The 24,965-nt window shown below is 45.2% G+C and overlaps 1 protein-coding gene across 1 annotated transcript in view; it reads left to right on the forward strand.

Annotated features, from left to right (window-relative positions):
• The first annotated feature begins 275 nt into the window (after positions 1–275).
• The window catches only part of DCPS (decapping enzyme, scavenger), a 41,002-nt gene continuing 16,312 nt past the window's right edge, over positions 276–24,965 (forward strand). The window contains exon 1 of the mRNA XM_073603268.1: positions 276–518. Within this exon, the coding sequence (XP_073459369.1) occupies positions 336–518 (183 nt within the window). The 5' untranslated portion in view covers positions 276–335. The remainder of the gene's footprint in view (positions 519–24,965) is intronic.

Genomic DNA, 24,965 nt, shown 5'->3' on the forward strand with positions numbered 1-24,965 from the left:
AATGCCATAGAGGAGCTTTGGCGCAGAATTGTGCACCGTTGGCCCCATGTACTATCAGAACATGTTTTTCCCAAAATGTTCTATCCAAACTAAAAAAAAAAATAAAAGGTTTTAGCTTTAGTTTTATTTATTTTATGCATCTGTTCAGTTAATAAAAAATCATTAATAATAACAGTAATCTTCATAAATATAATCATTAATACAGTGCAGATAACATGTTAGGCGCTAGATGGCGCTCTTCGCTATCAACGATGACATTACTAACACATGGCTTGCAGCTGTAGTATACCGAGTGGGGCAGCAGGTGGCGCTAAGCTCTGACCGTCCTGCACACAATGGAACATAGTAACACAATGGCGGAGAAGGGAGAGAAGAGGAAGCGGGATGATGAAGCCGACAACAACGGCCCCGGAAAGAAGGAGACCTCAGCGGGGGGAGAACACCCTCTTCCCGGTTTCCGCCTGAGTGCCGTCCTAAGGGAGTCCGCGCGAGACAAAACCATTTTTCTTCACGGAAAGGTACCAGGGCAGGAAAACCTCACCTACGGGGGACCGTACCACTGCTGCGGAAAGCACAGGGGGCGCTGGAACTGTACCATTGCTCCACTTTGCAGGGGGAGGAAGAAAAGATTGATTACTGTTTTTTTTCAGAATTTTAGAGTTAGAACAATAATACACTTTTAGTAGGTAGAGGAAAAGCCCATGAAGGTTGTGTTAGATTTCCTTCATATTAGTGCACTGAAAACCAGTTTAATAGCAGGGAAGTGCATTTAACCACTTCCTGCCCAGTGCACATGTAAAAATCTGCTTTTTTTTTTTTTTTTTGCTATTAAATACTCTCAAACATTATACATTTTCTAAAAGCAATGGCCTTGGAAAATAAATTAGTGGTTGATATAATTTTTTTATGCTGCACGATATTTGTGCAGCCATTAATCAAATGTTCAGGAAAAACACACTTTCATTTTAGTGCACACAAACACAATATAATACCCAATTATTTGGTAAAATGTAAAAGTTGATGTTACACCGAGTAAAAAGATGCTAAACACATCAAGATTTAACCACTTCCGGTCCGGAACGGCGATATACATCCTAACTTTGAAGAGGGGTATCTTTGTTATGGCAGCAGCTAGCTACCATAGCCCCAGTATCCTCTTCTTCAGCGGGCGGTCTGGTTTGCGATAAGAGTGGTCTCTGTGGCGCATTCGCTGCAAGATCACTTTTATCGGCGGTGGGAAAGGGGCCCCTCCCGCCGCGCTCCGGAGCCGTCGGCGGAGGCGATCGGATCCTTCTTCCTGCTAGACATGGAGACGAGTGAGGGGAAGATATGGCCCCCATCCGTCTCCATACCATTGCAGAGCGGAAGCAAAGTCAAAATGTCACTTACGCCCATAGCTCTTTAGGCCTTATGCCCACGGACTCCCAGATTTCGATAAGCCCCCCCGCCCACAGACCCCGACAACCAACGGCCAGGGTTGTCAGAAATAGGCCCTTGTCCTCATCAACATGGGGACAAGGTGCTTTGGGGTGGGGGGTGCAGGGCCCCGCTGCCCCAAAGCACCAACCCCCCCCCCCCCCCATGTTGAGGGAATGTGGCTTGGTATGGTCCAGGAGGGGGGGCGCTCGCCCACCCCCTTTCCTGACCTGACGGCTGCGTGCTCGGATAAGGGTCTGGTATCGTCCGGGGGAGGGGGGGGGCCTCACGCAATTTTTTTTTATTTTTTTTATAATTTTCGTGTCCCCCCCCCTCAAGATTCTCAGCACACAAGTCGCACCGCAAGTTGGATCCTCCGGATCCGATTTCTGGTGCGACCTCCATTAAAATCAATGGGCTCCCATAGGGAACCATTGATTTTGAATAGAGACGAAGAAACGCGGCTGAAAGCCAGCGCGGAGTAACGTGTATTGAATTCAATGCAAAACGCGGATAAAATCGCGTTTTTAACGCCGCTTTTTCCTGGCATCTGTACTGGCCCGTTTTTTAAAACGTCCGTGGGCATGTAGCCTAAAGGGCCATATATTTTTTTTTTTTTTCAAATGACAATTTTTTTTTTTTTTTTAATTGCATTTTAGTGTAAATATGAGATCTGAGGTCTTTTTGACCCCAGATCTCATATTTAAGAGGTACTATCATGCTTTTTTTTCTATTACAGGGGACATTTACATTCCTTGTAATAGGAATAAAAGTGACACTTTTTTTTTTTTTAAAGAACAGTGTAAAAATATAAAATTAAAAGTAAAATAAATAAGGAAAAAAAAAAATTTTTTAAACACGCCCCCGTCCCGCCAAGCTCGTGTTCAGAAGCGAATGCATACGTGAGTAGCGCCCGCATATGGAAACGGTGTTAAAACCACACATGTAAGGGTAAAAATTTGTCACCATTCCATGAGCGGGCGCAATTTTGAAGCGTGACATGTTGGGTATCAATTTACTCGGCTTAACATCATCTTTCACAATATAAAAAAAAAATGGGCTTGCTTTACTGTTGTCTTATTTTTTAATTAAAAAAGTCTATTTTCTCAAAAAAAATGTGCGATTGTAAGACTGCTGCGCAAATACGGTGTGACAGAAAGTAATGCTATGACCGTCCTTTTTATTCTCTAGGGTGTTAGAAAAAAAATGTATAATGTTTGGGGGTTCTAAGTAATTTTCCTGCAAGAAAAACTGTTTTTAACTTGTAAACAACAAATCTCAGAAAGAGGCTCGGTCCTTAAGTGGTTAAAATTGTGCACACCTGTGAAATGGTGACAAACTACAGTACCCAAAAAAAATGTATTTAACCACTTGCTTACTGGGCACTTAAACCCCCCTCCTGCCCAGACCAATTTTTAGCTTTCAGCGCTGTCACACTTTGAATGACAATTGCGCGGTCATGCTACACTGTACGCAAATTAAATTTTTATCGTTTTTTTTTTTTGCACACAAATAGAGCTTTCTTTTGGTGGTATTTAATCACCACTTGGGTTTTTATTTTTTGCTAAACAAACAAATAGAAGACAGAAATTTTTGAAAAAAAAAAACATGTTTCATAGTTTGTTATAAAATTTTGAAAACTGGGAATTTTTCTCCTTCATTGATATAGACTGATGAGGCTGCACAGATAAGGTGACACTGATAGGCGCTGATAAGACGCCACTGATGAGTGGCACTAGTAGGGGGCACTGGCAGGTGGTATTGATAGGCAGCACTGGTGATGAGGCACTGATTGGTGACATTTATAGGTGGCACTGATGGGTGATACTGTGGGCACTGATGGGTGGCACTGGTAGGCGGCGCTGTTGTGCACTGGTAGGTGGCACAGAAGCCTCTGCAGAGGCTCTCCGCGATTAGGACTGATGTCCCTCTCACAGCCGCACGTGATCGTTTTTTTTTTTTTTTCTTCTCAGCGTGAGGAGAAACTATTGTCACATTTTTGGGACCATTGGCATTTATACAGCGATCGGTGCTAAAAAAATTCACTGATTACTGTGTAAATGTCACTGGCAAGGAAGGGGTTAACATTAAGGGGCGATCAAGGGGTTAAATGTGTTACCTTGGAAGTGATTCTAACTGTGGGGGGATGGGACTGCCTGGGTGAGGAGACCAATCGTTGTTCATACTTAGTATAAACAACAGGTCGCTCTCCTCACCCCTGACAGTACGGAGATCTGTCTGTTTACATTGACAGATCTCTGTTCTGTCTCTGTGTGGAGCGATCACTGTGACTGCTGGGCACATGCATTGGTTCTGGCGCGGCGCCGCGGGCGCCCCCTAGTGGTCAAAAGGTGAGCCGACGTATAGCTATGATGGCTCACCCAGGGGAGGCAACCTGCCGCAGTCTAACTGCGGCGGCTGGTCGGGAAGGGGTTAAAGCGGACCGCCCACCGTTTCAGAAAATAGCAGGGTTATGGCAGCTGACGTCAAAGTACCGACGTATAACGACGGCGGTTGGTCCAGAAGTGGTTAAAAACCTTTACAGGTTACCAGTTTAGAGTTAAATGTGCTAGAATTATTGCTTTTCCTTTGACATTCGTGGTGATAAATCACGGTTTGCATATGCATGCTGAACCTACACGCATGTTTGCATTTGCATGTGAGCACGGGGTGCTTTAACTGCTTGCCAACCATATACTGTATATATACGGTGGTAAAGTGGCTCTGCTGCGCAGGATCATGTACATGGTACGTGATCCTGCACTTCTGGGCCTCGCGCCGTCGATGGCCCGCTCCCGCTGTAATTAGACACAGCAGGAGCTGATCTGCGGGTACAGCAGACTCGATGTCCGTCGGCACCCGCCGATGCTCCAGTACAGAGGGAGAACAGCAATCTGCCTATGTAAACAAGGCAGATCGCTGTTCTGTCACTACAGAAGACATGGATCCTATGTCTCTGCTAAGCAGGGTAACCAATCCATGCTTTCCCCTAGTACAAATACCTCCCCCACAGTAGTAAAGCACTGGTCAGGCACACATTTACCCTAGCTTTACATCCATGTGTTTTTTCTAGTGTGTTTGCAGAAACGCACTACAGCCCATTTACCATGGTTTGTCAAGCTACATGTTCACATCTAAGCCTTTTTTTTGGCCAGTGCGTTTTTGGAAAGGGTTGGGGACTTTTTTTCCCGTGTTTTGCATGTAATAGACTTCAATGGAATCATTAGAGCTCCCCGCCTCAAAGTGAGAGAAGAGAAGATCTATGGATGTACTTTACATTTGATGCTAAGGACAGCAAGACCCTTTGCAAACCATGTGGAGCGACACTCGCTGGTAAAAATAAACAAACTTGAAGCGTCATTTGCAGACAATTCATACAAAGGTATGCACAGCACACCTAAAGGAGAAGTATAGCCAAAGCCTGTTTTAAGTGCTTCAAAATACAAAATTGACTCTAAGGAGCGACAGGCCACTGAGGCCAGGGAGGAGGCCATAGCAAAATGGATTGTGTGCAGTGGATTACCGGCCAGACTGATCTGCTGCTCTATGCTCCCTGTGGGGGAGATGCTCTGGCTGCGGATGGTAATTCTTCCACTTCCTGTGATTTTTCAACATTCTTCTCTTACATATCACCTTCAGAGTCGCAGATCCTCATCCTGTAAATGGGGCAATGTAGATTTTCTTATGGCACAGGCATACTCCTCTGCCTTCTTAAGCAGTTCCTGAATATTATCATCCGCCACATCAACACAGACCGCAGGGTTGACAAAACAAACAGCTGCTTGCAAGAAAATTTCATTAGTTACTTGGATCTAAGAATGAATGAAGCAAATTCTCTTTCACTTTCTGTGCAATTTTGGCATGGTCTTGGTAGCTCGTGTTCTGTTAAGTCATCAAAGTAGCTGAGTAGATCAAAGAGGACAGGGACATGGTCATGGTGTCACTCTGGAGGGTTTTAGTATCTTTCACTCCTCAAAAGGCAGCAGTAGGTCATGCAATGATGTGAGCTTTTGCCATTTCACTAGGAAGCAAGCTGTCCTATCCCATGTTGTTTGCGATTTGGCAGACCGACTCTTTCAGTTTGAGAAGTCTTGCGATCATGTTGAATGTACTACTAGTAGTACATGACCAGCGTGTGGGGCAGTCATTTAAAAGAGTAAGGCCACACTGCTCCAATATCTTCAGTGTTGCAATGAAAGACTTGAAGACGTTCACTATTGAACTTGCTTTATCAAAGATTCGCTTAAAGTGGTTGTAAACCCTTTACAACCACTTTTTACTTTAGGTAAGCCTATATTAAGGTTTACCTATAGCTACTCCGGATATCTACTAAACCTGCACGGTTTAGGAGATACCCCCCTGTATCTGCATGTGCCGACTTCATCGGCATCGGCACATGCGCATTGAAGCAACGGCACGTACGTGTCGTTTCAGTTAGTGTGCCGTTACTGGCAGCTCCCGCACACATGCTCGGGAGTAACGTCATTGCGGCTCTGGCCAAACACAGCACCAGAGCCCACGATACCCAGAAGTAGCTCCGGGAGCGATGTCGCCGTCCGGAGCGGTGTACGAGGACCGCTGTGGGGGCTTTGATCTAAGATAAATAATTCATAATGCGCTAGTGTGCTATGCATACTAGCTCATTATGCCTTTGTTTTGCAGGTGTTTTTATTTTATTTTTTTTGGTAAGTGGGTTTACAACCACTTTGACACTTGCCTCCTTCTGCTGCATCATGTTGACCACAAGGTATACACCAGACGAGACCACGCGTTTTGCGGTCCAACATCTTGTAGGAATAGTTTTACATGAGCTACAAATAAAGTGGAAAAATAACAAAGATAAAACAGTAGAGCAGCCCCAATATCAATCATCTCATAGCCATTTGATAATTGACTGTCATCATGTAAAAGAATAATAAAAATGGCTCACCGCAGATCATTCATTTTGGACTCAGTCTCACAGTCACTTTCCGTCATGGGGGAATTTTCCTCACTGGAGCTGGATGGTTCTGCTGCTGCGGTTGGTTTAAATGCTCCATATTACTCCTATTGTCTATTTTAACTCTTAGGATCTTCCTCTTTAGTATGTCCCACTCGTGCAAGCATTTATCCACACAGTGATTTAATTGACTGTGCAGTGTGCGGGTGGGTTTTGGGCCACTTGTTCAAGGGCCAACAATATATATGTATTCAGGTTTATATTGTTCAAACAACAACCGAAAAGTAGCATGCCCTTATACCAAGGAGTGAAGCTGTGACACAAAAAAGCAATATTTCTCCAAGCGTCTTCCAGGACAGCCCATGAGACCTTGGGCTCCTCCTACCAGGACAGGAAACAGGTCCTCCAGGCCCATGTCAGTTATTTGTGTTTCCTCCGGACGGGGGGTAACATGTTCCTGGAACCTGGTCCCTAGGTCTCATGAGCAGGGGCTCTATAGGGCTATTTGGGGCATTTCACTAACCTCTCCTATGCCAGTAGCAGCACTCCGCTGGAGAGGTTGGCTGTGCTGCGGTCTCCTGTGTCTCAGTGCCTGTAGAGGGCCAGGACCGGCATGGTGTCAGCTCCCATAAGCGCTTTTCTTATAAAAGCAGCGGTATCCTCTCCTCACAGGCAGTGTGGCTAGTAAGGATGAGCTCCGGCGTGTTCGCATGGCGCACGTGCCGAGCCTGTAAGGAAGTCGGCAAAGCGCAGCGCTAATCACAGGCAGTGAGACATTTCCTGATCTCTGCAGCCGCACATCGGAAATGTCTCACTGCTTGTGATTAGTGCTGCACCGTGCCGACTTCCTGGCGGGCTTGGCACGTGCGCCATGCGAACACGCCGGAGCTCATCCTTCGTGGCTAGTTGTGTGAGGAGAAGCAGGAAGCTGCGGCGCTCGAGTAGGGGGTGGGGCTTCTGCGCTCCAAGCTGGCCCACAGGAAGTACTGAGAGCAGGTCACTTCCGGGGCATATGACGTCATCGCCGGGCGCTGGAGACGCTGGTTCCAGTCTCCTTAAACGGTGCGAACAGGAGACACTGGCCGCTGGTGTCTTCTGGTAAAAGCAGCCAGGCTGTGGAAAGCCAGAAAGGGGCAAGATGGATCAATCTGCAGTTTCTACACAGGCAGTCGATGCGCCCAACACCAGCACCTCACAGGTAAGCCTGAAGTGTTATGTCACTATCTTGCTCTCCTTGTGAGTGTTCCCTCCCCCTCCCCTCTCTGTAGTAGTGGCTTAAGGGGACACATTTCCTCCCTGCTGCACATGGTGGTTCGGAGTGGAGAGGTGGCTTTGAGTCTCATTATGGGTCACTTATCTTTTTGTCTTACAGACCAAGACAAGACTCAAGCGCAGCCACCTAAAAAGAAATGTGCAGTGTGCGCAAACAAATTGAGCTCCTCGTGGAGCAAAGCCATTGGTCGCAGCTGTATAGATGGCCTTGTAAAGGATGACCCGGTTGCCTCTTGTCAGAAAATTCTAACCTCTGTTAGGGACGAGCTTGCGTCCACCTTTAGTTCTTTTAGAACACTTATTGACAAGCTCCAGACCCCAGCTGAGGGTCCGTCCACACAGAGAGCTTCAGTCAGCACTCCACAGCAGGCAGAGAGTGAAGACTCTGAGGCTGAGGTCAGATCTACCCGTTCTTCCCCTGAAGAATCAGGGTCAGATATAGAGCCCAGGGATAGAGAATCCACTCGAGGCTCGAGATTTAAGTTATCTGTAGAGGATGTGGATGACTTGTTAAAGGCTATCTATACCACCCTTGAATTGAAAGAGGAGGAGGTTCAGTTATCCAAACACGATTATACGATGTATAAGGGATTGCATAAGAAAAAAAAAACCTATAGTTTTTCCAGTCCATAGTTCATTGGTTGATACTGTTAAACTGGAATAGGATAACCCGGAGAGAAAACCATTCTTCTCTAGTAACCTAAAAAGAAGGTTCCCTTTTGATGAGGACACTGCGCAGCCGTGGAATAAAAAACTGAAGCTGGACGCACCTCTTTCAAAGGTTTCAAAAAATTCGGACCTAGCGTTCGATGATATGGGCACGCTTAAGGATCCCATGGACAAGAGGGGGGATATCCTTCTCCACAGAGCCTGGGACTCAGTGGTTGGGAACCTGAAACCAGCTCTAGCCTCCACTAGGGTGGCCAGAAATCTGGAGATTTGGTTGACTCAGATTCAGTCACACCTGTCAGCGGGTATCTCGAGAGAGCAGATTTTGAAGTCCTTTCCTCTCCTCTTTCAGGCTGTAGGTTTTTTGGCAGATTCTTCCACAGAGTCGGTAAGAATGTCGGCCAGGACTTCGGATTTAGTGAACTCGGCCAGGAGAAGCATCTGGCTTAAAACCTGGTCAGGGGACCCAGCCTCCAAATTACGCCTTTGTGGGCTTCCATTAACAGGCGATCATTTATTTGGCCCAGGACTGCAGGAGGCTCTGGAACGCACGGCTGATAAGAAAAAGGCGTTTCCAGAGAAAAAGAGAATCCCAACAGCCAGAAAATTTTTTCGTGGCCAAGGCAAGCAACAGAGTCCTAGAGAAAAGGACAGCAGGCTGAAAAAACACTGGACTGGGCACAAAGGCAGAGGCAAAGGGGGAGTGCTGTTTAACCCTCCTCAACAGCCCGCCAAGCCACAGTGACTTTTGTTCCCCGGTGGGAGGAAGATTGAGGGCCTTCATCCCACAGTGGGCAGCAGTCACTTCGAGCCCCTTTATCCTGGACCTAGTAACCAACGGGTACAGGCTGGAGTTTGTTCACCAACCATCAGAACGATTGTTGGTCACCTTTCCTCCACAAGATCGAGAGAAAGCGAGGGCTCTGGGTCTCCTGATCGGAGACTTATTGGATCAAAAAGTCCTGATTCCTGTTCCACAGTCACAACGGAGCAAGGGATTCTGTTCCCATGTATTTGTGGTCAAAAAGCCATCGGGAAAGTTTCGACCTGAATCTTCGGACCTTAAACAAGTCCATCAGATACAAGCATTTCCGTATGGAGACGGTTTTTACAATCAAAAACCTACTATACCCAAACTGCTTTATGGCCACGTTGGACTTAAGGGATGCCTATCTTCACATCCCTATCCATCCAGCCTTCCAAAAATTTTTGAGATTGGCAGTGAAGACGAGTATGGGTACCCGACATTTTCAATTTCAAGCCCTCCCTTTCGGTCTTTCCTCAGCCCCACGCATCTTTACGAAGGTGTTGGGGGAAGCGCTGGCTCCACTAAGGTTAAAGGCGATAACTGTTATCCCTTACTTGGACGACCTCCTGATAGTGGCAAAATCATACCAGAGGCTGTTGGAGGATCTCCAGGCTGTACAGGACTTCTTACAGTCCCTAGGCTGGCTGATAAACAAAGAAAAATCGTCCTTGATCCCGGCCCAGAAAGTAACTTATCTGGGTTACGATTTTTGCTCAGCGAACCAGAGTTTTTCTTCCTCAGGAGAAGATTACCAAAGTGTTCCAGACTATGTCAGCATTGCAGACCAACCAGTCGGTCTCTCTGAGACAGGTGTCGAGGGCAGTGGGTCTTATGACCTCATGTTTTCCCGCGGTACCATGGGCGAGACTCCGTCAGCGTCCGTTACAAAGGTTTCTATTAAGAAACTGGGACGGGGACGTAAGGTCCCTGGAGTCAAGGATCCGGCTTCCCGCCAGGATAAAAAGAAGCCTGTGGTGGTGGATAGCTGGCCAGCACCTAGCAGGAGGTCTCCCATGGTCCATTCCCATATAGAGAAGAATTACCACGTATACGAGTTCCTGGGGATGGGGGGCCCACCTCAGCAATTCAGTAGCACAGGGAGAGTGGTCCTCGAGGGAGGCAAGGGCCTCATCCAATCAAAGAGAGCTACTTGCAGTCCAGGGAGCCCTGCAGTCTTTTTTCAGATGGATATCAAAGGTCACAACCTCCAAATTCTCAGACAATATCGCGACAGTCGCGTATATCAACAAGCAGGGAGGCACGAGAAGCCGGATGCTTCAGTCCATTGCCCAGGAGATCCTTTCATGGGTAGAGGGGAATCTAGCTTCTATTTCGGCTGTACACCTGAAGGGGACAAACAGTTGCCTGGCAGATTATCTCAGCCGTCACAGGATAGACCAAGACAACTGGTCCCTTCATCCCGAAGTCCTTGCAGACCTCACCAGGAGATGGGGTTACCCCGTAGCGGATTTGTTCGCAAACAGAAACAACTGCAAGACGGAGATATTCTTTTTCCATGAACCCGGCAGACCAAGCCTTGGGGGATCGATGCTCTGGCAAACCCGTGACCTCCATGCCTTCCCGCCAATCAGACTGATTCCAGAAGTCCTCCGGAAGTTTTTGCTAGAAGAGACGGATCTAATTCTAATTGCCTCATTTTGGCCCAAGAGGCCATGGTTTTCCCTGCTACAATCTCTGGTTTCGGAGACTCCGTGGAGTCTTCTGAAAAGAGAAGACTTATTATTGCAGGGTCCAGTATCACACCCGCAGGTGGTTTCCCTAAACTTGACGGCCTGGTGTCTGAAGAAAAGATACTGAGCGCCCAGGAGTTCTCTGACAAGGTAGTCAAGACTCTTGTTAATTGTAGGAAGCCTATTACTAGAGCCATATATTCCAAAGTTTGGAAAAAGTTTAACTCATGGTTATCTGAAAATGAAAGATGAACTCATGATATTCCATCTATTTTGGAATTTTTCCAAGAGGGTGTCAACAAAGGTCTTTCTGTTGGTACCTTAAAGGTACAGGTGGCAGCTATTAGTGTGTTCCTCCAGTTTTCTCTCCAGGAAAACCCACTATAGCTGGATTTTTCAAATCTATCTCTAGGGCCAGACCAGTAGTGGTGAGAAGTTGTCCAACTTGGGATCTGTCCCTAGTACTTCAAACTCTGGTAGAATTTCCATTTGAGCCTCTGGGAAGTATTTCAGTTAAGTTACTTACATTAAAGACTGTGTTCCTTATAGCTGTTACCTCAGCTCGTAGGGTAAGTGAGTTGCAGGCCCTATCAGTAAGGGAGACCTTCCTCACGATTTTTGAGGATCGAGTTTTTTTGCGAACCAGTTTTTTGCCCAAGGTGGCAAGTACATTCCACCGATCTCAGGACATTGTACTGCCAACCTTTTGTAGTTCGCCACAGGGCGACCTAGAAAGAAAATTTAGTTTTCTCTTTCAATGTTTTTATTGAAATCAAGTTTTAACAGATAACAAGGTTCACCTTGATACAAGTTTTTTGTCAACAGTAATGTTACAATAGTGAATCTCAAATTAGCGTAAATTTCTCATTATATAACTGTACTAGAACTAAGGTCCCCACCCTATCTATTCCTATCCATAAACAAACTGATGGTTGATGAGGCGCCTAACACATCTAGAAGATATTACAGTGAAATTCCCTGTAGAGGGACTATCATGTGATGTAATTCAGTTTCCCAACTTGGAGTTATAGAAAACCTAGGTATTAAGTATACTCTAGGTTTAATATACTGTAGAGCCTGCTGTCAGGCGTGTGGGAACCCAACTATGGGGACAAAGTAAAAGTTTGTATGTAGAAAGAAAAGAAAAGGAAAGGGGGGAAGAAAGAAAAGGAAGAAAAGAAAAGGAGAAGTAGAATGTGCAAACGATCTCCACGCTCCAGGCCACTGACCCCCCCCCCTCGCTCCTCACGGTGACTGAAGATATTTAATCCAAGGGTTCCAAACCCTTTCAAATCTTTCTTTGTTTTTTTGCGAAGAATACTAGTTAATTTTTCATTTATCACGATCCAAGAAATTTTGTTTTTAACTAATGCCAAATTTATCAGGGGGGTTTTCCATGATCGCGCTATAGTTATCTTAGCTGCTAGGAGGATAAAAAAGATAAGGGATCTGAGGTGCCTGGGTAGTTCGCTCAAAAGGTCAGAAAATAAGGCTGTCTTAACATTTTTAGGTATGTTCACTCCAGTCACCGAATAAACCAAGTTAAAAATTCTTATCCAAAATCTCTTGACTTTCGGACATGTCCACCAGGTGTGGAGCATTGTGCCCTCTTGACCACACCTCCTGAAACAGAGAGGCGATGCATCTGGGTGGATTTTGGCTATCCGTGTCGGAACTAGGTACCATCGTGACAATACCTTATAGTTCGCCTCTACTAGGGAAGTGTTCAAAATTCCCCTGTGCACCATGGTTGACCACTTGGACCAAACGTCCTCATCAATCGCCTCCCCAGGTCCGCCTCCCAAGCTAATTGGTAGGAAAGTTTAGAGCCCTGGTCTGTTAGTAAAACACACAACTCTGAAATACTACCTCGTGTTTCAGGCCCTCTTAAGCATTTATTTTCGTAGAGCGTTCTAGTGGTGATGTCCCCCTGGTCTCTACATATTGAACGTAAATAATGAGTAATTTGGGAGAGTCGGAAGGTCTCAGCTGGGGGCATGTCTAGAGTGTTTCGATAGTAGGAGGGTTTTCTGATGCCCCTATGATCTATGAAATGTGCTATCTTGTACAATCCTTTATTGATCCACCAAGCAAACTGTTGTGGATGTTGACCTGGGGGAAAGTGCGGGTTCCCAAAAATGGGGGCTACTGGAGTATGTGGTGACCTAAGAGAGTATACTTTGCACATCCTATCCCAAAGGCTCAGTGAGTGAGCTAGAGAGGGGCTCAGAATGGCTCTGCGTTCCGATACTCTTCCAAAGTCAGAAAGAAGTGAAGCCAAGTTAGGCAGGGACGTGATAGGGTCTGTGATGAATAATAAAAGATCATCTGCAAATAATGCGCATTTATGATCTCTGCCTCGCTGAACACTCCGTGTATATTAGGATTAGATCTGATGGCAATCGCCAATGTTTCTATAGCTACTATGAATAAGAGTGGCAAAAGGGGACAGCCTTGTCTGGTTCCTGTTCTAATTTGTGGCCAAAAGCTACAATGTTAGCTGAGGGGGTAGAGTACAGTACAGATAATAGAGAGAGGAATTTAGATCCAAAATTCCATTTGCTCAAAATATGGAATAAAAAAGGCCAAGAAAGGGAGTCAAAGGCCTTATGAAGGTCCAGTGACAACAACATTCCCCGTCTGGTTCCTAGGCCATCCCAATCAGAGTGTAGCAAAGATATAATGTCCACGGCCCTGCGGATTTGATCTGCCACCTGTCGTCCCGGGACGAAGCCCACCTGATCCATATAAACATATTTTGCTTAATTTCAAATTCGTTAATTTCAAATCCACATTAATAAGTGATATAGGGCGGTAATTTGTCACCTCACTGTGGTCTTTGTCAGGCTTTGGTATTAGGCAGATGTTAGCTCTATGTAGGTCTCCCCCCAAGTGAGCCCCATCACGCAGGGCCATGAAAAATTCCAATAAATGGGGCGCTAATATTTGGGCAAATTTCTTATAATAAGAGGCGGAGAACCCGTCTGGACCCGGAGTTTTTGAAGGATGAGCTTGTTTTAGTGCCGACATTACCTCTTCTAAAGTGATAGCCTCATCCATTATCTCCTTATGGGAGTCAGAGAGGGATGGGAGAGGTAGGTCTTTGATGAAATCATCTATAGCACCAGGTTATAGAGTCTCCGGCTCTTTATATAAGGAGGTAAAATAAGAATGGAAAAGATTTAGTATCTTTTGCGGGTTTTGTGTAAAGGACCCGTTAGGCTGTCTAATCTTTGGGACTGTCCTGCGACGAGGCCTGGGAGTCAGTCTGCGTGCTAGCAATGTTCCCGGCTTATCTATTTGGGTATAAAATTTTGCCTGTGCCCATCTAAGGTTTTTTTCTGCTCTGGTTGTTAAAGGTTTAGTTCCAGTCTAGCCGAGTCAAACTGAGTCCTCAGATCTAGATCAGGATTGTCTTTGTGTCGGGTTACCAGGTTGGACAGCTCGCAATCCTTTTGGATAATTATTGAATCAGAGGTTTTCTTCAGCCTTGAGGCAGTCTGAATGAAATATCCCCTGATAGTTGCTTTATGTGCCGCCCAAGTATTTACCACAGAAGTGTCCGAAGGGTCATTCTGAGCAAAATACTCTGTGATCTTTTGTTCGATGTCAAAGCAGATCGAGGGATTGCTGAGTAAAGAGTCATTCAATCTCCAAGGGGCCGGGCCTGAATAACATTGTAAGGAGTCACACGCTGTCCAAACTGATTGATCAGACCACGTCACATATATTATTTTACTAGTGTGGAATACGGAGACTGCCTATGGAACAGTGAAAAAATGATCTATTCTAGAATAGGTGTTATGTACATGTGGGTAAAAGGTATAGTCTTTCTTGGATGGATTAAGTTCCCGCCATAGATCAATTAAATTATGATAGTGTAACATTTTAGCCAGCTTAAAGCCGATTTTTGGGAAATGGCTCTGGGGAGTTGAGAGCCGCCTCGTCTTATCAAATATGGAGTCCAGGGCCACATTGGAGTCACCCCCAAACAGGATAGCACCCTGTAGTTCCGGGGTCATTTTGTGCAAAAGTTTCCAAAAGAAGGGCAATTGCCCTGCGTTCGGAGCATGATATGAGATTAAAGAAACTAAATTGCCCTCCAGATGACCCACCACCATTCGGTAGCGGCCCTCTGGGTCAGCCACGAGCTTCTCCAGTGTGAAGGTCACTTGCTTAGAAAAGCAAATGGCCACCCCTCCAGTTTTCCCAGGTCCGCTCGCTAAGTAGAATTGGGGGTAATAATGGTCTAAAAAGGTAGGGTTACAGGTTGGAGAGAAGTGCGTTTCTTGGAGAAATAGCACATCGGCCCTAAGTGATTTATAATATTGGAAGGCCATTCTACGCTTAACTGGTGAATTCAGGCCCTGTACATTATGGGAAATAAATCCAAAGGGGTGATTCTGATTAGTGGTCGCCATGGTGCACAAGGGAAAGAAAGTTATCAGTTCCCAGAAAGTCATGAGGCACCTTTTCTCGAAAGACGGAGTCAACGGGGCGGGCAGAGCCCGGAGCCGTGGGATCACAGCGAAGTGGAAAAGAAATACAGAAAAATTAGTGAAAAAGTTAGTAGAGAGAAGAAATGAGAGTGAGTGACCCAAGGGAGAGTCACCCAGCAAGATGGAGAGAAATAATATACAATTGTACCAGTCTTAATCGTAGAAACATAATAAATGAATGGGAAAAATTCCCCTATTCCTTTTGGAAGTAGTACAGGGTCGATGGACCCTGTACCCAGTTTGGTTTCGGCCCCGCCACACAGTGGGAGGACCGGAAGCAAACAAGGCGAATGACCGCCACTACTGGCCACCGCCAAACCCTGCAATACACATATAAATGACCATAACACATAATAATAGCACGTTAAGGGAGTCCCAAGGGTCAAATTAGTAAATTAGAAGGTGAAGTGCAGTGGAGAGTCAACTTGTCACTATTATTGGTAAAGTAATAACTTAGTACTGGGGTATTCCCATAAAGTTGGCCTCCAACTTAACCAAGGGAGTTCTGTAACTGTAGAATAAAATGTTATATAAAAGATCATCAAAAGGATTCAACTTTGATCCTGCCCACGGATCAACATAGAAAGTAAAGTGATGACAAGTGTCACAAAGGTAGATTTATGAAGCAGAGAAGTATCCATCATTCTCAGGGGGGTTTAGCTTTCAGCTTGGCCTTGCTTCTAGTTGAGCGCCAGATTGGTGAGAGGGGCATTGGGGTAACCTGTCCTGGGGAGTACGAGGTTGTGATGGACGCGGGGATTCCTTATGCTCCACGGAAATCAGGCCCAGCTTCTTCAACACCGCTTCGCCCTCTTGAAAAGTGGAAAATGAGTGTTTCTTACGTTGGTAGGTGAATGCCAGGCGAAAAGGAAAGGCTCAATGGTATTTAATGCCATTTGTTAAAAGAGGCTGTAGTAGCGGTTTGAGTGCCCTGCGTTTTTGGACGGTAGCGGGAGAGATGTCCGCAAAGATTTGGATAGGGTGTTCACGAAGGTGGAGATCCGTTATTTCTCTGGCTTTGAACATCACCTGTTCTTTGACTGAATAATAATGTGGCTTCACAATGATATCACGTGGTAAACCATCAGTGCGGGGCTCAGCCAAAGCCCTGTGAGCCCTATCCAGCTCTAATTTATGGGAAGGGAGATCTGGTAACAAGTGGGAGATCAGTTCTTTGCTCACCGCCATTGAGTCAGCGAAAGACTCAGGGATCCCGCGTACTCTAAAATTGTAACAGGGTGAGTGATTTTCCAAATCGTCAATTTTATTAAGGGCTTCTTCCAATCGTTGTTGTATAACTTCAATGCAGTCGGTATTCTGGTTGTTTCTGGTGATGGTCTCATCTAGCTTGGACTCTATGGTCCCTATGCGTGTTCCCAGCTCCTGGAATTCACCCTTTAGATTAGCTGTAATGCGTTTAGTCGCTCTCTCTAGCCCCTGGTCCAACAATGCAGAAAAGCGTGCTATTATGGTTGGGTCCCCTGGATAATCCAGTGGTGAGGCAGTAGAAAGATGGGGTGTGGGAGGAGGGCTATCTTCCATGTTCCCCTGGCTGAGCATTGCCTCGCAGAAGGCTTTGTCCATTTCAGAGCTCTGGGAGGAAAATAGGTCCCCTGCAGGGGATGGTACAGTGTGTTGGGTGGGGTAATCGACCAACTCACCTGTCCCAGCTGTTAGCAGCGCTTCTCCAGGCTGGATGTGTGAGGTATCCTGTGTGAGCCGTTGTGCACGCTGTGTCAGCGGTGGCGCCGGCTCCATCTTGGCCGTCTGGGAGCCCTCCAGGGATTACCTCCTGTGGCGGCTTTTAGAACAGGATACTGTCCATTTCTGGGCATGTACCGGGCCCCGACCGTATGGGGAGCCGGACCGGGTCTGTAGCAAGTGCGGGCGGGACCGCTGTGAGCAGGGATCGGCAGAGTTATGCCAGCGTGGAGCGGAGCTGGAGATTCAAGCGTCTGCCATCTCCAGCCGCGCACATGCGCCCTGAAAATTTCGTTTTCTAGATGTAAGAAGGATTCTCTTAGTCTATCTTGAAGTCACCAAGAGCTTTAGAAAAACTGATGCCTTATTTGTCCTCTTTTCTGGAGTTCACATGGGGAATAGTGCATCTAAAGCCACATTGGCTAGATGGATAAAGCAAGCCATCTCTGAAGCTTACAAAATTGGGGAGGTTCCTACACCTTTTGTTACTGCGCACTCAACTAGAGCCTTGTCTACGTCTTGGGCTGAGAGGGCTGGTGCCTCACCGGAACAAATTTGCAGGGCCGCCACATAGTCCAGTTACTCGACCTTCATTAAACATTATCGCCTGGATCTCCTATCAGCTCAGGGGCAGGCGTTTGGTCGTAAGGTCCTTCAGGCAGTTGTCCCTCCCTAGACTGGTAAGTTCTGGCTCATCGTCTCATGGGCTGTCCTGGAAGACGCTTGGAGAAAAGCTGAGTTAGACTTACCGGTAACTCCTTTTCTGAGAGTCTTCCAGGACAGCCGGATTCCCACCCGGTTCTGTCTGAAGTTATGTGTATTATGCATATGTTTTGCAGGGTCCTACGGTTCTTGAGAAGACTGACATGGGCCTGGAGGACCACCCTTTTATCTGGTGGGGGTAACGTGTTTCCTGTCCGGGTAGGAGGAGCCCAAGGTCTCATGGGCTGTCCTGGAAGACTCTCAGAAAAGGAGTTACCGGTAAGTCTAACTCAGCTTTTTTGTAACAAAACTGTAAACAGCTAAATCTGTCTCTGTGTAGTTTGTTCAAACCTTACCATAAATAACATGTTATTTTTTTACTCCAGGAGTGTATAATGAGTTTTGAAATTCTAGAGAAATGTTAAAATAAATACATTACAATTTTAAATAAACACATTTGATTTTAGTTGACTAAAATGTACTGGAGATTTTAGTCGACTAAATATGACTAAAACTAAAACAATTGCAGATGACTAAAATGGGACTAAAATAGCATTTTAATCAAAAGACTAAGGGCCCTTTCACACTGGGGCGGTTTGCAGGCGCTATTGCGCTAATAATAGCGCCTGCAAACCGACCTGAAAGTGCCGCTGCTTTGTCACTGGAGCGGTGCGCTAGCAGGACGGGAAAAAAAGTCCTGCTAGCAGCATCTTCGGAGCGGTGAGGGAGCAGAGTATATACCGCTCCTTCACCGCTCCTGCCCATTGAAAACAGTGGGACAGCGCAGCTTTACCGCCGGCAAAGCGCCTCTGCAGAGGCGCTTTGTGGTGGTTTTTAACCATTTCTCGACCGCTAGCGGGGGGTAAAACCGCTGAACACCGACGGTAAAGAGCCGCTTACAATAGCGGCGCTTTACCGCCAACGCCGCCCCCGCCCCAGTGTGAAAGGGCCCTAAGACTTAGACCCGGTTCGCACAGGGGCGACTTGTCAGGCGACTTAGCTGCCTGACAAGTCCAAAAAGTTTGGGGAAAATATACTAAAGTTCAATCAACCCTATAGGGTGGTAAATATACCAGTTACCTATGTCTACCCTGGACATGTATGATGCCATATGTGGCCAAAGATCTTAGATATGCAGATGGGCGGTAAAAGTTGGAGAAAATATATTGAAATCCCATCAACCCTATAAAAGTTGCATATGATGACATATTAAGCCACGTGGCAACCCTGGACATGTATACAATCACACATGGCCAGAAGTATCACGTGGGCTGTAAAAATTGGGGAAAAATATACTAAAACCCCTATAGACCTTATAGGGTGGTAAATGTATCAGTTGCCTACGTCCACCCTGGAAATGTATGCAATGAAATGTATGCAATCATATGTGGCCAAAAATCCCACATCCACAAATGTGCGGTAAAAGTTGGGGAAAATATACTAAAATCCCATCCACCCTGTAAATATTGCATGTGATCACATTCAGTATCTCACAAAAGTGAGTACACCCCTCACATTTTTGTAAATATTTTATTCTATCTTTTCATGTGGCAGCAACACTGAAGAAATGTTAAAAATCTATATGAACTAATGTGCAACACCACAAAATAAATGATAGAAAAAAGAGAGATAACTAATGCGCAAAAACCACAATGGACAAGGAGCCGCCAACATAAATGGTATACTCACATAACCTTAAGAATTATATGTGGCGCTGCCTCAGTCACAACGTGAAGGAATGATGATAAATACGTCGCAGACAGAAATATACACACAACAGATAGAGCTCGGAACAATAGTGTGTACGTGTAAATTACAAAAGTGAAACAAAATTTCAATCTCACAACTAATATAATGAAGAAAACCAACCTCATGTGGCAAAGTGGATCATGAATAATATCTCCAAAAATTAACCAATCAGTGATGAGCCTCTACCATGAATATAACAACCGGAGGCTAGACAATAATAATATTCATAATCACAGGTGTACAGTTCGCAGATGCAATAGAGTAATATGACTTCCCACAATTTGACAAAGTGCAATGTGCGTGATCACAAAAAAATTAACTAAAGAACCCCATAAACGAAATACCTCACAATAGTAACTTCCTAATAAAGATTATCAATTACAGCATATAATAAGTGTATAACTAAAAATATTTGATTTCACAACCATGCAATTCACATATGCGATATTCCATATAACTAAGAAAATACCATTTCTAACAAGGTGCAATGTGCATATATAAATATTGAAATTCATACAAAGTGATGGGCAAAAAAGTTCCCATAAGTATGCAATTCGCATATATATAATTAGATACAGCAAAGTATAAATAATAATTACTCCCAAAGTGCGATGTGCATGATAAATCAATATATAATCAGTGAATAAAAGCATTAACCAATTAATTGTGAGCTCATATCGCAAAATAAAGTGGTATAAAATAGTAATTATTATTTATACTTTGCTGTATCTGTAATTTACACGTACACACTATTGTACCGAGCTCTATCTGTTGTGTGTATATTTCTGTCTGGGACGTATTTATCATCATTCCTTCACATTGTGACTGAGGTAGCGCCACATATAATTCTTATCAAACACTGAAGAAATTACACTTTGCTACATAAAGTAGTGAGTGTACAGCTTGTATAACATTGTAAATTTGCTGTCCCCTCAAAATAACTCAACACACAGTAAAAAGTGAAAAAGTTTTATCCCTATTGTGGGGTCACCAGTACGGTATTTATAAATTGAAATCCTATCCCCTCTCAAGCGTCTCTTCTCCTCAGAGAGAATAAGTTCAGTGCTCACAACCTTTCCTCATAAGTAACCACTTGCCGATTGCTGCACGCCGAAATACGGCACAATGGCAGCGGTGGGCAAATGGGCGTACCTGTACGTCCCCTTTAAATGGCGGGGCTAGTGTGCGCGTACAGCGTGACCGTGCCCGCTAACTTGATGTCTGCCGGTGTCCCGGCGATCATGTCACGGAGCCGCAGAAGTGCCTATGTAAACAAGGCATTTCCCCGTTCTGCCTTGTGACATGACAGAGATCACTGCTCCCTGTCATGTGTGTGGAAGCCCATCCTCCCCACAGTTAAAATCACTCCCTGGGACACACTTAACCCCTTCATCGCCCCCTTGTGGTTAACACCTTCCCTGCTAGTGTTATTTACACAGTAATCAGTGCATTTTTATAGCACTGATCGCTGTATAAATGATAATGGTCCCAAAATAGTGTCAAAAGTGTCCAATGTGTCCGCCATAATGTTGCAGTCCCGATGGAAATTGCAGATCGCCGCCATTACTAGTAAAAAAAAATAATAATAATAAAAATGCCATAAATCTATCCCCTATTTTGTAGACGCTATAACTTTTGTGCAAACCAATCAATATACGCTTATTGCGATTTTGGTAAAAAAAAAAAAAAAAACTATGTAGAAGAATACATATCGGCCTAAACTGAGGAAAAAATTTTAGATTTTTATATATTTTTGGGGGATATTTATTATAGCAAAAAGTAAAAAATTATTATAAAAAAAAAAAAAATTGCTTTTTTTTTTTTTTCAATATTGTTGCTCTTTTTTGTTTATAGTGAAAAAAATAAAAACCGCAGAGGTTATCCAATACCATCAAAAGAAAGCTCTATTTGTGGGGAAAAAGACATCAATTTTGTTTGGGTGCAACGTCGCATGACCAGACCAGAGTCTTGTAGAGCGGGAGAATTATCGTTTTATCCCTAGAGTTGATCCTCTTTTTAATGCATGCCAATATTCTGTTTGCTTTGTTAGCAGCAGCTTGGCATTGCATGCCATTGCTGAGCCTATCATCTACTAGGACCCCCAGGTCCTTTTCCATCCTAGATTCCCCCAGAGGTTCTCCCCCCAGTGTATAGATTGCATTCATGTTTTTACCACCCCAAATGCATTATTTTACATTTTTCTACATTAAAGGGGTTGTAAACCCTTGTGTTTTTTCACCTTAATGCATCCTATGCATTAAGGTGAAAAAACTTCTGGCGGTGACTGGCCCCCCAGCCCTCCCATTTTACCTACCTGAGCCCCGTATTTCCCTTGGCAGGGACGCGCTGTCCCTCTCTGCACAGGGTCCAGGCTCCTGATTGGATAGATTGCAGCGCAGCCATTGGCTCCCGCTGCTGTCAATCAAATCCAATGACGTGGGGGTGGGGCCAAATCCGGAATTCGTGTCTCAGGACCCCAAATGCTTGACTCGGGAGTGCATCCGCAAGGTAACCCCCCGGGAGAGCGCTTCTCCTAGGGGGTTATCTGATGCGGGGAGGAGCCGCCGAGGGACCCTAGAAGACGATGATTGGAGCCACTCTGTGCAAAACGAGCTGCACAGCGGAGGTAAGTATGACATGTTTGTTATTTTAAATAAATAAAAAAAAACAAAGGCTTACAATCACTTTGAACCTCATTTGCCATGTAGTTGCCCACTCCATTCATTTGTTCAGATCTTTTTGCAAGGTTTCCACATCCTGCAGAGAAGTTATTGCCCTGCTTAGCTTAGTATCGACCGCAAATACAGAGATTGAACTGTTTACTCCATCCTCCAGGTCGTTTATGAGCAAATTAAATAGGATTGGTCCCCTCACAGAACCCTGGGGGAGCCCACTACCCACCCCTGAACATTCCAAGTACTCCCCATTTATCACCACCCTCTGAACTCACCCCCCTCTGAACTCACCCTTGTAGACAGTTTACAATCCATGTACTCACCCTATGGTCCGTGCCAAGGAACCTTATTTTGTACAGTAAACGTTTATGGGGAACTTTGTCAAATGCTTTTGCAAAATCCAGATACGCCACGTCTACAGGCCTTCCTTTATCTAGATGGCAACTCACCTCCTCATAGAAGGTTGTTAATAGATTGGTTTGCAAAGAACGATTCTTCGTGAATCCATGCTGATTACTGGTAATAATACCGTTCTCATTACTAAAATGTTGTATATAGTCCCTTATCATCCCCTCCAGGAGCTTGCATACTATTGATGTTAGGCTAACTGGTCTGTAATTCCCAGAGATGTATTTTGGGCCCTTTTTAAATATTGGTGCTACATTGGCTTTTCTTCCTCAGCAAATTTACACTGTTATACAAGCTGGTACCATTCCAGTCAGTAGACTGTCAGTAAAAATTAGGAATAATGGTCTGGCAATTACTCGAGTGAGTTCCCTAAGTACCCTCGGGTGCAAGCCATCTGGTCCCGGTGATTTTTTAATGCTAGGTTTCCCAAGTCTAATTTTAATTCTGTCCTCTGTTAACCATGGAGGGTGCTTTCTGAGATGTGTCATGTGGATAAACACTGCAGTTTTGTTTACTGAAGCCCCCTGATTCCCTCGTGAAGACTGAGGAGAAGAATAAATTCAATACCTTTACCATCTCTCCATCCTTTGACTCATTAGTGTTACAAGGTCTCGGGTGTGAATGAGGGGCAGGTGTGTTAAATTTGGTGTTATCGCTCTCACTCTCTTATACTGGTCACTGGAAGTTCAACGTGGCACCTCATGGCAAAGAACTCTCTGAGGATCTGAAAAAAAGAATTGTTGCTCTACATAAAGATGGCCTAGGCTATAAGAAGATTGCCAAGAGCCTGAAACTGAGCTGCAGCACGGTGGCCAAGACCTATACAGCAGTTTAACAGGACAGGTTCCACTTAGAACAGGCCTCGCTATGATCGACCAAAGAAGTTGAGTGCACATGCTCAGCGTCATATCCAGAGGTTGACTTTGGGAAATAGACGTATGAGTGCTGCCAGCATTGCTGCAGAGGTTGAAGGGGTGGGGGGTCAGTCTGTCAGTGCTCCGACCATACGCCACAGACTGCATCAAACTGGTCTGCATGGCTGTCGTCCCAGAAGGAAGCCTCTTCTAAAGATAATGCACAAGAAAACCTGCCAACAGTTTGCTGAAGACAAGCAGACTAAGGACACATATTACTGGAATCACGTCCTGTGGTCTGATGAGACCAAGATAAACTTATTTGGTTCAGATGGTGTCAAGCGTGTGTGGCGGCAACCAGCTGAGGAGTACAAAGACAGGTGTGTCTTGCCTACAATCAAGCATGGTGGTGGGAGTGTCATGGTCTGGGGCTGCATGAGTGCTGCCAGCACTAGTGAGCTACAGTTCTTTGAGAGAACCATGAATGCCAACATGTACTGTGACATACTGAAGCAGAGCATCCAGACCTAAACCCTATTGAGCATCTGTGGGGCATCCTCAAACGGAAGGTGGAGGAGTGCAAGGTCTCTAACATCCACCAACTCTGTGATGTCATCATGGAGGAGTGGAAGAGGACTTCAGTGGCAACCTGTGAAGCGCTGGTGAACTCCATGCCCGAGATGGTTAAGGCAGTGCTGGAAAATAATGGTGGCCACACAAAATATTGACACTTTGGGCCCAATTTGGACATTTTCACTTAGGGGTGTACTCACTTTTGTTGCCATTAGACATTAATGGCTGTGTGTTGAGTTAATTTGAGGGGTCAGCAAATTTACACTGTTATACAAGCTGTACACTCACTAATTTACATTGTAGCAAAGTGTCATTTCTTCAGTGTTCTCACATATAAAATCGCACATGGCCAGAAGTGTCACATCCATAAGTGGGCGGTAAAAATTGGGGAAAATATAATGGAGTCCCATCAACCCTATAGGGTGGTAAATATATCAGTTACCTGTACCCACCCTGGGCATGTATAAAGCCACATACGGCCAAAAAAGTTCACATCCACAGATGGGTGGTAAAAGTTGTAGGAAAGTATGCTAAAATCCCAACAACCCTATAAAAGGGTGAAAGTACCAGTTACCTGTACCCACCCATTGCATGTAGGACAGGGATGTGGGACCAAAGTAAAAGAGATGTGGTTGGAAACAAATACTGATCCAGGAAACCAAGAGCCGGCAATGGATATAAAAACAGAAAAACCAGAGCAGGGAAGAGGAGCAAAAAAGAACAGCCGGATTTGGACAACGATTGGCTTTGGGGCCGAAAGGACAGGTCAGAGTCCAGGATTACACCTAGTACGCTGGCATGAGGGGAGGGACTGATAGTTGTAATATTGATCTTGACAGAGAAGTCAGGGGACGTGGGCTCGGGTTGGGGGAATAGTAGGAATTTGGTTTGAGAAAGATTGGGTTTGAGGCATCTAAACTGCAGCCTGCAGAAGCTTGGAGGTGCACCATCTAAACAGAACACCTAGATCTAAATTAGGTCCTTGTTCCTGAACCGTGCCATTTCTGCT

This window comes from Aquarana catesbeiana, linkage group LG10 (assembly GCF_042186555.1).
Source record: "Aquarana catesbeiana isolate 2022-GZ linkage group LG10, ASM4218655v1, whole genome shotgun sequence".
Taxonomy (NCBI): domain Eukaryota; kingdom Metazoa; phylum Chordata; class Amphibia; order Anura; family Ranidae; genus Aquarana; species Aquarana catesbeiana.